General features: G+C 40.1%; 1 protein-coding gene across 15 annotated transcripts in view; it reads right to left on the bottom strand.

The window, feature by feature from the left end:
- The window catches only part of anks1b (ankyrin repeat and sterile alpha motif domain containing 1B), an 860133-nt gene that overhangs the window by 45427 nt on the left and 796623 nt on the right, over positions 1-18083 (bottom strand). For 14 of the 15 annotated variants that reach the window (XM_072241217.1, XM_072241218.1, XM_072241222.1 and 11 more), the window contains one exon: positions 15753-15905. In XM_072241217.1, coding sequence (XP_072097318.1) covers positions 15753-15905 — 153 coding nt within the window. Of the gene's footprint in view, positions 1-4764; positions 4837-15752; positions 15906-18083 lie in introns of those variants that run through there. The other variant, XM_072241231.1, reaches the window with a different exon arrangement.

Raw genomic sequence — 18083 nt, 5'->3', positions numbered from 1 at the left:
TTTTTTGCCCATCCATCTTATCAAAACTCTTCCTAATCTTAAATGTATCTGAGTGCCTCTTGCTTCTTTTGATTCATTGGCAACACCCTCAACTTCTCTTCTGTGCCAGTTTTAAGTCCATCATTTTCTGATAATTTATCTGTATCCTCTTTAAATATTCCCAATGATCTAGCCTCCACAACCCTCTGCAGTGGAGAATTTCAGAGATTCACCATCCACAATAAAGGCAGTGCATTTATAATTGCAGAAGCCTAACCAAATAAAAGTTGAGTATTTTCTGTGAACTTGTGACATTCGATGTGATTATGGCTGCACTGTAATAAATAATATCTTAGGTATATATATTAACATAAAGCAATGTATTATGAACTTACATGAAGCATAGATCTAGAATTAATTCCTCCTCCTGTTTCCAGGATTATGGAAGACTTCCATATTCCTGCCACTGCTTCCATACAGATGAACACCATCATTCTACTCCCGAGAGGCTGGTTTTCAATGTACAAGATCATGCCCCAAGTGTTACTCTTTATAGTCAGGCATTATTTCTCTGTAAGCTTATGGTTACCATTAGTAATTCAACAAACTTTAACGCATTGGCCCAAATTCCAGGGCACATCTCTCAGAGTAATGCTTGGAGTTGAGGTAGACTTCTGGAATATCTATCCGGAACTCCATCAAAGGCCAATACATTCTTCCTAACTTATAGTGTTCAGGATTGATCCAGCTGTGACATAACTAATACCCTTTTGCATCCCACCCCTCTTGCTCTCAAAGCCAGCATTCTTTGGGCAATTACTTTTTCCAGCCCTTCATCATTTATTAAAGAATTTCATTATATTGCCAAAAACCTACAATGCAGCCTATCTCAGTGCCATCATCAAATCTGAATATGTGGACTTTTACCCTATCATCCAAGTTGTTTTTAAAACAATGCAGAGTTGTGGACACAAACCTTTGTGGGAAATTGCACAGACCAATTTGTGCATCTGCCTGTCATCCCTGCTCAGACTGCCATGGAGAGATGAAAGTTTTTAAACAAGGCTCCTCTGTAAACCATTTCCTTATCATTAGGTTTTAATTCCCTCACTATTACTCATAACTTCATTTGACTGACCCATAACCTTTCCTTCATCTTTTGGCATTTGTTTGACACCTCAATAAAATTGCTCATCATACCTTAGTTCAATAGCTGCTGAAAATCTACCCCATGCTCCTGTTACATCCTTTTGACCATACCCCCGACTTATGTCCCCAACTACTCCACAACTAACTGCTTCCACACATCAGAAATTAACTAACTTAAGCTTCTTTAAAATTTGGAGCCTGACCTTAACACACAAAATCCTCTCATCTTGGCTCAATGAACCACACAGACTCCCAGAGCAGCTTAGACTAAAATATAACATTTTTCCATGTAACTATCTCAAGCTCCACTACTCTTAAGAGAAGGTATCTTTCCCTTAATTCTTGTTTCATTCTAGATTTCCTTTTCCTCACCATTGATGGACATTTCTCCAACTTGCTCGACTAATCTCTTGGAATTTCTCCCTTAAGTGCCCTGTCCCAATACTTTACTCCCTGCCTTTATAAACTACTGCTTCCATCTGAACTTTCAGTAGCCTATCATGAGATGAGACTGAGAGGTGACTTCACTGAAACCAAAGTTCTTATAGGGCATGGCAGATTAATTACAAGGATTGCTGGTGTTGCTGGAACCAGAGGTCATAGTCTTGAAGACGTTGGCAATTCCGGGCAGATGACAATAGATTTCATCGCTCAGTTGCAGAAATCTTTGGAGACTCGTTTCCTGAGGAAGTTCAGGAGATGTAGAGATTTTTTTTGTTAGATATTAAAGCAGGGGTTCACAGACCTCTTGCTTAATCACATTGCTTCACGACATAAATAAAGTTGGGAACCCTTGTATTAAAGGGATCAAAGGATATGGGGATTGGTCCTGGAAAGTGGTCCCAATGTAAATGGGAGAAATTATCTTGATTAATGGCAGAATAGGCACAAAGGGCCAAATGGCGAACTCAACTTCTATTTCTTAGCTTCACTGTCTCCTCATCAAACTTGGTTTCAAGGCTGTCTGATAATATTTCCTTGAGACAGTTTCCAACATCAATGCTGCAATTTGTTAATGGCCTGAATAAAATAAACTGAATTAAAACAGAAATCATTTTGTTTTGAAAGATACCTGAGTTTTAACTAATAATTACATTAACTGCATAAACAGGCTGCTAAATTTCATATTTCACTCCAGCTCTTGTGAGTAACCCTTCCAGAGAAGGAGGTTGACAACTGAGTTGGCACAGTAGTGTAGTGGTTAGCACAGCACTGTACAGTACCAGCGACCCAGGTTCAATTCCCACCACTGTATGTAAGGAGTTTGTATATTCTCCCTGTGACTGCACGGGTTTCCTCTGGGTGCTCTGGTTTCCTCCCACAGTTCAAGACCTAGCCAGCAGGTTAATTGGTCATTATAAATCACCCCATAATTAGGCTAGGATTAAATCTGGGGATTGCTGGGCAGTGCAGCTCGAAGGGCTGGAAGAGCCTCTTCTGCACAGTATCCCAATAAGTAATAAGATTCTGGGAATAAGATTCCATGTAGCAGAATTTGCCCCCTTCCACCCTCTCCACCCCATGTAACAATATTTTTTTCTTGAGGAGGTACTCCTTTCAGCCTCTCAGTTTTATTTTGAACTATCCTGCTGTGTGTCTGTGGATATGGACAGGGTCCTTCAGAATACAGTCTCTTGTGGGGAAGGTGTCCCATTTCCTCTCACACTCCCAGTGGGACACATTTTAAGGTCACTCACTCTGACGAGTGAATGTCAAAGGAAATCAGGATGATACACATTGCTGATCTAAACAGATCAGATTCTCACTATACCTCCCCAGATCCAATACTACAGCTTTGGAAGGGCTGCCAAGGAACGACTTTCATTGATGACAAGTCCAAAGTATTATTGATTTTTCAACATTTTTATGAATTACCAAATGTTCAGTAATCAATAAAAGTCAAAATATATCATCCCCTACTCGAACATTTTAATTGAAAAAAAAACTCAGATCCAGAAGCACCCATTAGAAAAAAATCACCAGCTATCAAACTCGCGCTCTGGTGAACTACAGTTAGAATATTTGCACAGATTCGTTGGACAACCAAATATAATACTACTTCAACAATTTATGAACACTAGCTCCTAACATAACCCTAGCTTTACGCTTACGGTAATTTGTGTTTACTCATCCTAGATATTATTCAAGAGCTGATAAACAAAATATATGCACTTCCCATCAGCACTTCAATTAATAATACATTTTATATGCGGTGTTGTTGTCACAAGTGATTACTTAATTTTATTACTCAAAGCATACAACATAGGGATAATTGCTCTTTGTTTTGTTGGCAGGTGCAAGCACGAACGTACAAAACTAGAAGACTGGTCTCCGAAGCATAGTCACAATCTGAAGTCGAAGCGTGTTAAAACAAACCTTGCGCACAAATGGAAGAATAACATTGTAGAAGGCAAAAAAAACGAAACTCAAAAAAAAAGCAGTTTCTTTGTGTAAATTATGCCATTTATTTCCCTTGAAACGTGATAAGTGCTGCTACTATAGATGTAGCTCACTGTACTCCCTCTGTCAAAGCTGTGTACTATCACATTACTTGGTTAACGTAACAACATCGATGCGTTATTTACACAAACACTGCAGTTAAAACACAGCACCGATAAAACTGCATTGTTTTTTTCTTGAAACTGGAAGCGTACAAAAGACGCAATTGATGTAAAATGGTCGGTCAAAGACTACAGGGTTCACTGCTCTCAGCCGTTACCGTTAGCTGAACATTTCCCCTACCTTCGCATTATTTCAGAAATGCGTATCTGTCTCTCGTCTCGACTTCCATTTTATGTCTGCTACCGTTAACTGTCTCAAAGTTTCCAAAGTGAACGGTTAAATCTGACTCACCTGGACCCCAAAGCACGAGTGGAATTATGTAGAATTCCCAGTCCTTTTCACAGTCAGAAAAGATCTGCAGTCGAATCCAGGCTGTGTGAGCACCTTACTCCTCTGATGCGTCATACCACACCAAAGCATCAGAGAAAATTAGACGCGCACTTTTTTTAAAAAATCTGACAAAAAGGCTCAAGACATAAATAACAACTGCTCTGGCTAAAGGTCAGAAATAAACACGCCCTGCATCAGTTTACTGCCCTAACAATTGTAGTAAGTCTTCACCAGCAGGCACTTTCTCGACTGCACCCGTGCCTTTGCAGTCACGTTATTATGAATACTCTGACACACAGGGCGCCAAGCTGCTATACTGATTCACAACCCAGATGACTGGATACCTTTTTTCCTCACACATTCAAAGAGATATCATGTATTTATTGTGATTACTTCTGGCTCCCAGCCACAACTACATACAGTGCTTTGAACGCTAAATTAGTTTCTGGGATCTCGAAATGCCACTTCCGCATCCACCATTAAATAAAATCCCGAAGCGCTCGAAAGATACACCGAATAACCTGAAATGAAGACCATCACTTCTATAGCTGCCAACAAAAAACAACTTTCTTCAAATGGTAACTAATTAAGTAGCTCCCAGATACAATTTGAGGTCATCCAAACTGCACTATTAACTGCAAGGCTGAAACATTTCGACTCCTGCAGCGAATTAAAGCACCCGAAAGCATCGCCTTTGTTTAACTCATGCGTGCATGCATAAAGATGACATTAATTATCACTAACCTCTCCGTACCATAACACAAAAAAGCGAAGGGGCAGAGTATCTGTTGGAGAAAACGCAACATTTTCATTGAAATAAGGCACGAGGGCTGGCTAGGGCACATCCATTTCTCCAAATCTAAATGAGTCATGAGCTCGTTATATTTTGTGTGGGAAATTAACCTAAAAGACTGCACTATTAAATGTTGTAACCTGGGAATTGGATCTGCTAATGAAAGTCTGTTCTCTGCTGTGCTACAATCACCATAGCAACTTCCAGCTGTCATAGTAACCATTTAAAGATTCTCCATGTTAAAATGCACCTACTAAAATGACACATAATAAACGTGGTAAATACAAGCTTTCGTGTTTTTAACTCAAAATCATACTTTTCTACATGACACTATATATACATTTTATTGAACTTTGTGACACCCTCAGTTCATCAAATAAAGAGATCTAGATCTGGAAATTGGACAATTGGGTAGAATTTTAGAGGAAAATTGATCACTATGTAAGCAATGGAGCACCTATCACTTGATTTCTGAAACATGCAAACTTGCTTCTGTATTTTCCATGTGTTTGACACAAATAAAGGCCAGATATGTGTAAAGACACTGTGAATATCGAATATTACATCTAAGAAGTTCAGTTCTGCAGGTATGGCTTCACAACCCATTCAGAATCATTGATGTCACTGTTATTTACCCAAGTGTCTCTCCACACCCAGCACTATATTTTAGCTTCAACCAGATGGTGACCTCCACGCTCCCCAGCTGACCACAACCCAACATCCTTCAGTTACCAATCTCCATCCCCAATATCCTGACCACCTTCGAGATCTCAAATCTCCCCTACTGTCACCCCTCTCCTCCATTCCCAACATCACTTTATGTCCTGCCATGACTTCCTCCACCATAAAAGAGTGGGCAGGGGAAACAGCAACACGCACAACACGCTGGAGGAACTCAGCAGGTCGGGCAGTATCTGTGGAAACGAACAGTCAACGTTTCGGGCCGAGATCCTTCGTCAGGACCCTTCGTCTCGGACTGAAGAACATCGTGCTAACCACTACACTACCGTGCTGTCTCATAAAGTAAATAGCTTCACCAGGTGAAAGATATACGTAGAAATTTAAGAAGAGTAATTTCAAGGTAACTCCAAGATCTTTTTCGGAATAAGTAAAATTTTGTTATAAAATATTCAGGATTTAACTAAGAGGTTTGAGTAATAACGAAGCACACTGAAGCTTCACTATAATTAATCTTTAAAAAAGTGACACATGCAGTGCAGGAGGCTGGAAAGTGCACACTAGTTGAAGAAAAATATGCATTCTGCAGATCCTTTAACATTACAGAAACATACTGTACATGACTACGGTGTCTCTTAACTGACTGAAGGGTATAAGGACATGATAGTTTTCTCCTGCTGTTCTGCTCTTCAATCAAATGTGAATGCAAAATGCCTCATTCTCTCCACACACATGCATGTTAGTCCACCCTGTCCATTCATTGTATCAATTAACGGACACACTCTCAACATTCAAACTCCAACAGCAAATGTTCAAAATTTTAATGTGATAAAATATAGTAAATGGGAAAATCAATAAGAAATGAGAAGGATGATGAATTTATATGGTATAATTAAAATTTCTTAATGGGTTACGTATCTTTTCAAATTCTTGCAAAAACTTTAGGTTTTGGTGATATTAGTTAAGAGAAAACATCTGCAGAAAATGCCAATCATTATTAAGTATTGTCATGGGACCTTGAACTGCCTAAGTCAGCAGAAAGGACATTAATTAAAAATTTCATCTCCAAGTGACATTGTTGCTAATGCAACACTCCCAAAGTTCTGCTCAGGGCCACCAGTCAAAACGTAATTTCAGTTACACATCAATATCATCCCCACTGTAGCTTTGAACATAGATGACCTATGGTCAATGAACCTGCTGGTTAGACTGGAACAAACTGGTCTTCCAGCCTCAGTAGAATATTAACAGTGAACTGCAGCCACCCAGAGGGAAGAAGGAAGCAGAGCAAGGAGATCTTGCAATTTGAGATGCCTTTTGAGGATTTTCTAAGAGAGTGTCAGATGAGGAAAGGAATTCAGTGAATTATTTTACTATAAAGGCCACCTTTTGGTGGGCAGCTTCTGCTGTCTCTTTCATAATTATTGGTTAGGCTGGATGCAGAACCACTTTCTCATGTGGACACTGAAACAGGCATTTGTATTCGGAAGACCAAATACCTGATTATAGGGATCAGTGAGGGCATCATTACAGCATCCCAATCAATATATGTCAAAAGTGCTTTGGAGTGAAGGAGACTCGGATTCTAAGCTGGATTTATAGCAACTATTTTCCACTGTGTATGTGAGTACAACCAAGTCCAATTTTAATCCCCTAATCTTTTACCCAATCCATAAATTCACCATCAACTAAATGAACTAAGACATAATCTGTACTTCTTCATAATCATAACAATTCACCAATTTCTGTTATTCTTATTAACTCATTTATATTTAGATTTTGCTTTTATGTCTGAAATCAAATAATCAAGTAGATATATAATTCTAAAGTATAACGTGTGCCAAAGCAAACTTCAATTTTTAAGACCCCCTAAATTATTTACAGAGGAATAAAATCAACTGTGAAATCATATTTACAATGTGATTTAGCTTTATGGTCAGCAATCTGTAATTTATTGAAGAAGCACTCTAATTTTGTATCGTATTGATTGACTTTGTGTGAGAGTGACACAGTGATACAATTGTAATATTTTAGCAGCAAAAGTGCCACATATTGTATATTAAGAAACCAAAAAGCTCACGCCCACCTCTGTGACAGGCCAAATAAACTTGATTTTCTAATAACTTGATGTGATCTGATGCATGAACAGAGTTGGGAAGAGTATGTCTAATTTAATTTAATTCACACCATCACAAACAATAGTATATAAAGGGCTAAAATGCACTCATAATAATACCATGTGCTTATATTGATCAGAAATTCCACTTTTTTATCCATTATTTCACATTATTGAACTGATGAATTGCATTTCCCTTTAGATGCAGTTACTTGACCAACTGCACCACCAAGTGCTCAAATATGTTACTGCAAGACGTTCATCTAACGTGAACCGAATGTGGATTGTATACCCATTTCTTCAGCTGACAACTCACAGTCAGTGTTTGGATTAACAGGCTCTAGTGATATTTACCATTACCCTTAACCAATCAGCTATAATTAACTGTAAGGAAACATACCTAGTTGGTTTCGGCATGCAATGAAAGCTTTGCATTCCAGGTTGATTTAATTATCAAAAGGCAATCTTATTAGTATGAAGGCACTTTGTTTATTTATTCTCTACTAATTTAAAGGAATGAAAAAAACTGCAATGCTGGAAATCTAAAACTTAAATAAAACAGAAAAAAACTCATCAAGTTAGGCCGCATCTAAAGGAAAAAGGAACAGTGATACTTTGGGTCACAGACCCAAAATATTGACACTTTGTTTCCCACAAATGCTGAGTTTATCCAGCATTTTCTATTTTTTATTTCTCTGTCGCACATATGGGGCAAACTATTCTGCTGCCAAATGCAGCAGAACAAATCAATGAGCAGGAAAGCTGGGTGGGCTATTTAAACAGCTGGTGGGAGGCTGCAAGTGTACCACCGAGTGTCAGGGCTGTAAATTACTCCCACGATTGTTGGCCAATCTGTTGCCATTACTTATTTGGAAAGCATTGTGGCTGTGCAGTTTCGAACAACCTTAGCGCCATCGTGTCTCTGTCTTTCTCCAAGGGAAATTGGACTGCAATTGACACCTGGATACCTGGCAGCACAGCCTTTAACTCTGTGCTGGAGCACTTTGAGGGCCTGCCATGCGATTTGTGCTTTGAAGTAGCCACTTCACTGTTTCCAAATAGCTCTGATCATCAAAGGCAGTTGGAAACAGATGCAGAGAAAATAAAAGTAATCAATCCACGTGACTGATGTACATTTACTAAAACACTAATATTAATTAACATGAATTAAAAGAAATCAGACTGCCAACCTTCACTTACTTTTAATGAACATTAGCAGCCCCACAAATGCTAGTTATGATTGGCATAAAGCTTTAAAGGAAAATGTATCTTGTTCTAGCTTTGTTATGAATACAGAGATAAATCCATGGATAGAGCAGGATATTAGATACAACTACTGAACCCGTTGAACTCGTGTCCTCATACCTCGACTCCATTCTATCCCAATTGGTCCAGTCCCTTCCCACCTACATCCACAACACTTCTGATGCTCACAGTCTTCTCACTAACTCTCAATTCCCTGGTTCTGCCCGTCTCATTTTCACCATGGATGTCCAGTCCCAATACACTTCTGTTCACCTAACAGCAGGCCTTAAAGCTCTCAGCTTCTTTTGCAATAAAATTACCAACTAGTTCCCCTCCTCCGTCTGACAGGACTGGTCCTCATCCTCAATAATTTTTCCTTTGGTTCCTCCCACCTTCTCCTGACTAGAGGAGCAGCCAAGGATACCTGCATGGGTCCCAGTCCCCAGCTATGCATACCCTTTCATTGGCTATGTAGGACAGTCCACGTTCCAAGCCTTCCCCGGTAATGCTCCCCAACTCCTCCTCTGCTACACTGCCGGCTATATTGGTGCTGGCTCATGCACCCACGCTAGCTCGCAAATTTCATCAGCTTTGCCCCCAACTTCCATCCTGCCCTTAAATTCACTCGGTCCAATTCTGACTCACTCCTCCCCTTTCCTGATCTCTCTTCTATCTCTGAAGACAAACTGTTGACCAATATCTTTAATAAACCTACCAATTCCCACAGTTATTTTGATTATGCCTCTTCCCACCCTATCTCCTGCAAAAATGATATTCCCTTTTCTCATTTTCTTCATCTCCACCACATCTGTTTCCAGGATGCGGCTTTCCTTTCCAGGACATCAGAGGTGTCCTCTTCTCCAAAGAATGTGTTTTCCCTTCCTCCACCATTGATGCTGCCTTCACCCATATCTTCTCTATTTCCAAAACATCCATACTCACCCCATCGTCCTGCCGCCTTAAAAGTGATAGAGTTTCTCTTGTCCTTACCTACCACCCCATGAGCCTTGGCATCCAATACATTCTTCTCCACAACTTCTGCCATCTCCAAAAGGATCCTACACCAACCAAGCATATCTTTACCTCTCCCCCTCCCTCCACTTCCTGCAGGGATCACTCCCTTGGTGACACCCTTGTCCATTTGTCACAAATGGCACTTACCTAAGTAAGCAACCTAAGTGCTACACCTCCCATTCACCTTCTCCCTCACCTCCATTCAGGGCCCACCCAAAACAGTTCCTCCAGGTGAGGCAGCACTTCACCTGTGAATCTGTTGAGGACACCTATTGTGTCCGGTGCTCCCCAAGCAGCCCCCTCTACATTGGTGAGACCTGTTGTAAATTGGGGGACCACTTCGTTGAGCACCTCTGCTCCATCTGCTAAAACCGAACCTTTCCAGTGGCCAAATATCTTAAGTTCCCATTCCTGTTCTGACATGTTAGTCGATGGCATCCTCTTGTGCAATGATAGGGCTACCCTCAGGGTAGAGGAGTAACACCTTATATTTCTTCTGGGTAGCCTCCAACCTGATGGCATGAATATTAATTTCTCTTTCCAGTAAAAAAAAATCCCCAATCCTCCCATCTTCTTCTATTTCCAACTCTGGCCACTTACCTCTTCTCACCTGCCTATCATCTCCCCTTGGGTTCCTTACTCCTTCCCTTTCACCTAAGGTCCACCCTCCTCTCATATCAGATTCCTTCCTTTCCAGCCCTTTATCTTTCCCACCCACCTAGCTTAAACTAACAACTTCTAGCTAGCCTCCTTCCCTTCCCCCCAACATTTTTTATTCTGGCATCTTCCCCTTTCCTTTCCAATCCTGAAGAAGGGCCTTGGCCCGAACTGTTAACTGTATATTCATTTCCACAGATGCTGCCTGACCTTCTGAGTTTCTCTAGCATTTTGTGTAGGTTGCATTAGATACAACTGCTGGTGTGAAAGTCTGGAAACTCACTGACACATGGAGCCAGGTACTCTCACAACATATCAGAAGTATTTAGAACATTATTCCATGAAATAATGGAGGCATTCAGAAAGAATTTGTAAAGCAGCCTAATTAACAATGTTTATGTTACAAAATGCACCTGACCACACCAGCTTCCGGAGTTTGGACACCCAACACTCCGGAATATGGATAGCTGGTGTGACCCCTTAAAAGTCTCAGGCCCACCTCACTAATTGGCAGCCATGTTTTGGTGCCGGGTTTTTATACCTAAAGGGCACCTGAACTGAGGTTCGGTGTTTAATCGGCAGCTCTACTTTGGACTCTCATCTAGCATTTAGCTTATAATATAGTCCTCATTTCAGTTTCGTACTGTGTCTCGATTCTAGTCTCTGATACTCCAGCATCTGGGTCCTTACCATCCTCGTCTAGGTCTCTTGCCATAACTTAAGAAAGCAGAGAGAAATAAAACGTCCATATTTCTACTCATGTAAAGCCATTGTGCGAGTGTCTGACAAACTTATTTTCATTAAATCACTGAACACATAAAGGTTTGGTGATGTTTGAAATATTTTTGAAAACCTAGGCTTGACAGCACAATTTTAAATTGACTCCAGAATCTTCACAGTTTGAGCAGAAGTTTGCTCTGATTACATTGATCAGTTTATTTCAAAGAACTTCCTGGCACATGTTCCAAACGTGTCTTTCATCATCCAGACTTGTGTTCCTTTGTGCTGTTTTCAAATCACATCTTGAAGTGGAGTTCACGTTTACATTTTCCAAACAGTTTCTTGGTTCATCTGCCTTGGTAAGCTGCATTTTGCTTTGTTTGTCTTTTTATTCCACACTGGAGGCTGTGGTAGAACAAAGGACCCTATGGGAAATCCTGGCAATTCTGGACAATGTTTCTCACCCTCTGCATCCACCTTGGCTGAACAGAGGAACTTTTAGTTATAGACTAAGACAACTGTGCTGCTCCAAAGAGCACTATTTGAGGTCATTCTTACCCTCTGCTATTAGGCTCTATAATGAGTCAACCTATAGCCAGGGAAGTGATGACCCTCCTCCTATTAGACTGAGGTAACTTATTTTTTATTTTTTCTCTTCTAAGGTTTGTATATTTGTATATCTATGCATTTGTAATGCTACTGTGACAGTGTTATTTCCTTTGGGATCATTAAAGTATCTCTATTTATCTAATTCAGCCTCTCAGGGACACTAATTGTAGCAGGGGCTGGTCCATTGACTTATTTCTCTTTGATCTCCTGCCAGCAATTGACTTTTTCTCAATGGATCTCAGTGGATTTCTATCTCAGAGGATCTCTTTGTATTTAGTGTCACCATTGATTGGTTATCATTCACTCCAAACACTTTCTTTAGAACTTTAAATGCAAAGTCTGACCATCCCTATGAAACATTCTGTGCTCAACCAGTAATCATACAATCGCTGCATGATCCATAGACATCACACCAGAACAGTTTTAGGCTGAAAATCAAAAAAAAATCTGCAGATGTTGGAAATCTAAAGTAAAAACAGATAATGCTGAAAATACCCAACAGGTCAATCCACCTCTGTGGGAGGAGAAACAGAGTCAACTTTTTAGACTGAAGAAATGTTACCTATTTTTCTCTTTCATGGTCTCTGGCTGGATCAGCTGCAAATACAACAGCCTGGATCCAATCCAACATATGCAAAGGGTTGGTCTAGATCAGGAGAAGGTATTGAACTGAATCATGACTTATTACTTTGGAACCGTGAGGTCAGTTAAGGATACATAGACATGCCCATTATAATTCAGTGTTTGAAGAAGATGAAAGGGTAAGCTGCTGGACAAACTGAATGGTTCAGGTAGCATCTGTGGAGGCAAAGGAATGGCCAGTGTTTCATGATGAGACCATGCATCAGGACAGCTTGGAAACACATGGGACAAGAGGCGGCCAGAATAAGACCTAAGAAGGTCACATGGCAGTGTAATGAGTCTGGTGAGGATTTCATCAGAGACCATAAGACTATAAGACATAGGAGCAGAATTTGGCCATTTGGTCCATTGAATCTGCTCTACCACTTCATTATGGCTGATCCATTTCTCTCTTAACCCCATTCTCCTGCCTTATCTGCGTAACCTTTCACACCCTGAATAATCCAGAACCTATCATCCTCCGCCTTAAATATACCCAATGACCTGGCTTTCACAACTGCCTTTGGCAACAAATTCCACAGATTCACCACCATCTGACTGAAGAATTACCTCCTTATCTCTGTCCTAAATGGACTTCCCTCTATTTTGAGCATCTGCCCTCTGGTCCTAGACTCCCCCACCAATGGGGAAATGTCCTTCATATCCAAAGAGCAGAACAGCAAAAGAAACAACAGTGAAAGAGGGACTGAATATAACCACAACTCCTAACTTTGACATGTCCTTGTTTATGAGGAGGACAATGAGGATTAAAATTAGCTGCGTATTGTTTGACTTGTGTCACACTGTTGTTGATGATTCAGTAACTTGTTATGACCGAGACAGAGGGCGGTTAAGAGTTACCTGAATCACACCTGACTGTGGCCACAATTAGACCAGATCAAAAAGGGTACAGACTTTCCATCCCTACTAACCAGACCCAATGAATTCTCTTCTTCCTTAAGAAGCTTGAGGTAGACTTACAACCAAAGACAAAATCTGCCATCTTACATATCCTAGTAGTGTATTATGACATCTACGCAATCCATGCATGACAGCCATGGCAGTAAGTTCTCCACGGTGCCATAGGAAAATGCCAGCCCTTCCCCACTTCACTCGTCAGCTTTCCTCTGCGGTGCTATGGCAGCCCCAGACACAAAAGGAAGGTTTCAGATGCTGTTACAAGCCATCACTGATCTTCTGCAGGCACACGCCTGAGCTGACATACTATGCCTGTGTATTGTTACTCAGCAAGCATTCCGCCCTCCTGGTGCTGCTTCTATTTTACTAGAACCGTCAATCGGTGGTCTCCCCCACCTGGATCTACAGCCATAGTGAGTGAGGAGCTGCTTCTGTGTACACTGCACCGATATGGATGTTAAGGAGGGGGGCTCTGAATGCCAAGGTAGGCAGAGTCATGGCTCTGTGGAAATACACTAAATGCTGACAGATGCTTTGTTGAGCAAATGATGTGCTGCCTTACTCAACCCATAAACATCCAGTTGCTGAAAGCAGCACTCAGGTCTGACTTCATCAAGTAAGTATGGTAGCTCATGTGTGTGAAACAAATCTGTCTCATTGAACTCCCATTCAGATAAAATTTCTCAACTACACACTGATCCAAATACTCACTTATCTGTCTATTCCCTCAGTACTATTCTACTTGACACAGTGGAATTTACTGTATAACTTTCAGACTCTCAAGAAAGAATGTAGCAGCAGGTTATTTGGTTACTAAAGCATCTGATATAATCCAATGCAACTTCTGTCACCCTGTTCTAGGTTCTATTTACCTTCACAGAATGATGTCTTCTCCATCATCGAACACATCTACAAGAAGCACTGCCACAAGAAAGCAGAATCCATCATCAAAGACACCCACCATCCAGGTCATGGTCCCTTCTCGTTACTACCATCCGGAAGGAGGTACAGGAGCCTTAGCTCCCACACCACCATGTTCAGGCACAGTTATTACCCTCCAACCAGCAGAAATAACTGCACTCACCTCAACTCTGAACTGATTCCACAACTTACAGACTCACTTTCAAAGGCTCTACAGCACATGTTCTCAGTATTATTACATTTTTATTTGCATAATTTGCCTTCTTCTGCACATTGGTTGTCTATCTTTAAGTATAGTTTTTCATAAACTGTTGAATATTTTATTTTCCTGCCTACAATAAAAAATATTGTGACATATACGTAAATTGATAATAAATTTAAATTTACTTTTTTATTTAAAATTTACCTTGGCATTCAGAGCCCTTCTCCTTTATAGCCACATCAATGGAGACAACAATGCAGAGTGGAAATAGCTTCTCTTTCACTATGACTGCATATCCATGTAGGGAGTGGGAAGACTACCAACTCAAGACAACTACATTTCATGTCATTGTATGACTTGATATGAAATGTGGTGGAGGTAAGGAATTCTCATGATGGCACTCTATTCTGGATCCACCATTGGGTATTTGGATCAGAGAGTGCTGCACAAAGATTTTCATCAAATAGTACTTTAAGCCACATCACCAAATACCCCAGCTGCCTTTGACTTTTGCAACTTGTTGCGTATCAATGTTACAAGTCCTTCCAAACCTTGTGTGGTTACCTGGAGGTGCTGTTCCTAAAACTCTGGCTGTCTTTACACCCAAGGTCCTGATCTACAACTTTGGATGCAAAAATGATTTTGGTGTTACTATAATAAATTAACAAGGTGTAAATTTTAAATTAGAAACACACTATTCGCAGACAGTACAATTCCTAACAATTAAACACTGAATGGCCACACACTATCAAATAACTCTAATTGATTACATTTATCTATTAAAAACAAAATTTTCAGCCCTGAAGATGAAAATAAACAGAAGCATCAATGGCTCAAGAGATGAAATTGCTCAAAATATGATTCACAAATGTGCTAGCAAGACCATTCCCAATATCCAAGTTGTGCCTCAATTATATCTGATTAATCATCCTTCAGCTGAAACTCTGAACTCTAAATTCCAGAAAACATACTTACTAAAGATGAGTCAATTTCAACCACAGAAATATAACTGCAGTGAAACTTTAGCTGGAGAGACACTGATTAGTCCACCTATGTCAGGTGTAATACTAACCTATACTGTAGAGATAAAGTTCATTGGAGATTAATGATTTATGAAAATCTATGGCTATATCAATTCTTCTTCCTAGTGCAGCACTGGTGTAGCCACATCATTCAGATTTAAATCCCTTCAACACTAATGGTTTATTTTCAAGATATTACATAAATCATGAACTTACATTAATGAGTTCAATTTCCCACAGCTTTTTCACAAGATCCATTGACGTATAACCATTTGCCAGAAAGGTCTTGATATAATCATTCAGTTCTAAGGAATCTAACCAATCCGCCACAGATGTTGGACTGTTTGTATCATATCCAATAACCTTCACCTGAAATGAAAGAGATAAATATACGTGTAAGAGCTGCATGAAATTATGGATAGCAAACTTGTTCTTTTTCATAGAATCAAATCCTTAACCAATTATCATCTCAAACATTAGAAAAAAGTGGCATGAAAAGACAATACCTGCATGGACAGGCGCCGCAGATTATATATCAAGCTTACAACTTTTTAGTTACCTCTAAACACAGAGATAATCATGCTGCCATCACAGTGTCTGAGAACATGTTAATTATTGTGACAGAATTAACATCTGCACCAGAATATTTCATAGGAATGGCAGTTGATAGGTTTGGAATTTATATATAATCTACTGCAGCTTGGCTCAGGATATTTCCAATGTTTTTTACAACAAGGATCAAATCAATTGCTCATTAGATGGATTTCCAGAATCAAAGGACTATCCTAGAGCCTGACAACGTGTTCCCTCGGACCCTGCAGGAGGCAAGTGCAGAAACTGCCAATGCCCCAGCAGAAATATTCAAATAATTCTTAGTGACAGGTGAGATTCAGGAATAGCTTCTTCCCCTCTGCCATCGGATTCCTGAATGGGCTTTGAAGCTTTGGACACTACCTCACTTTTTTTAATATACAGTACTGTATTTCTATTTTTGCACATTTTTTAATATTCTATTCAATATACATAATTGATTTACTTGTTTATTTATTATGTCTTACTTTATTTATTATTACTTTTTTCTCTCTCTGCTAGATCATGTATCGCACTGAACTACTGCTGATAAGTTAACAAACTTCACATCACATGCCGGTGATAATAAACCTGATTCTGATTCTGATTCTGATACTGGAGGAATGGAGGATGGCCAATGTTGTTTGACTGTTTAAGAAAGGTTCTAAAAATAAACCAGTGAGCCTAACATCAGTAGTGGGTAAGTTATTGGAAGGTATTCTAAAGGAGTGGATATATAAGTACTTGGATAGACGTGGACTGATTAAGGATAGTCAGCATGGCATCATGCATGGTAGGTCATGTCTAACCAATCTTAGAGCTTTTTTGAGAAAGTTACTAGGAAGGCAGTGGATGTCATCTACATGGACTTTAGCAAGCATTTGACAAGGTCCCACATGAGAGATTGGTCAAGAAGCTCAGTCACTTAGCATTCAAGTGAAGTAGTAAATTGGATTAGATATTGGCTTCCTGGGAGAAGCCAAAGAGTGGTAGTAGAGAGTTGTCTCGCTGACTAGAGGCCTGCAGCTCGTGGAGTGCCACAGGGATCGGTGCTGGGTCCATTGTTGATGTCATCTATATCAACGATCTTGATGATAAAGTAAAGGATCAGTAAATTTGCAGATAATACCGAGATTAGGGGTGTAGTGGACAGTGAAGAAGGCTATGCTATGGCTTGCAGTGGGATCTGAATCAGCTGGGAAAAAGGGCTGATAAATGGCAGATGGAATTTCATGCAACAAGTGAAAGGAGTTGCACTTTAGTAGGACCATCCAGGGTAGGTCTTATACTGTGCACAGTAGTGCAAGGAAGAGTGCCGTATAACAAAGGGATCTGGAATACAGATCCATAATTAATTGAAAGTGGCATCACAGGTAGATAGGGTCGTAAAGAAAACTTTTGGCACATTGGCCTTAATAAGTCTTGAGTACATGAGAAGGGATATTATGTTGAAGCTGTATAAGACATTGGGGCGGCCTAATCTGGAGTATTGTGTACAGTTTTGGGCATCTACCAACAGGAATGATGTAATTAAGGTTGAAAGAGTACAGAGAAATTTTACAAGGATTTTGCTGGGTCAGGAGGACCTGAGTTATAAAGGAAGATAGAATAATTAGGACTTTATTCCTTGGAATATAGAAGATTGAGAGAAGATTTGATAGAGGTATACAAATAATAGGGAGTATAGATAGGATAAATGCAAGCGGGCTATTTCCACTGAGGTTGGGTGGGACTATAATCAGAGGCCATGGGTTAAGGGTGAAAGGTGAAGTTTAACGGGAACATGAGGAGAAATTTCTTCACTCAGAGGGTTGTGAGAGGGCGGAATGAGCTGCCAAGCACAAGTGGTGCATGCGAGCTCGATATCAATGCTTAAGAAAAGTTTAGATAGGTACATGGATGGTCAGGGTATGCAGGTCGATGGGAGTAGGCAGCTTAAATAGTTCGGCACAGGCTAGACGAGCAGAAGGGCTTGTT

This window comes from Mobula birostris, chromosome 23, assembly GCF_030028105.1.
Source record: "Mobula birostris isolate sMobBir1 chromosome 23, sMobBir1.hap1, whole genome shotgun sequence".
NCBI classification, from domain to species: domain Eukaryota; kingdom Metazoa; phylum Chordata; class Chondrichthyes; order Myliobatiformes; family Myliobatidae; genus Mobula; species Mobula birostris.
Note: the sequence above shows the minus strand (reverse complement) of the source record. Positions and strands in the feature narration are given on the sequence as shown.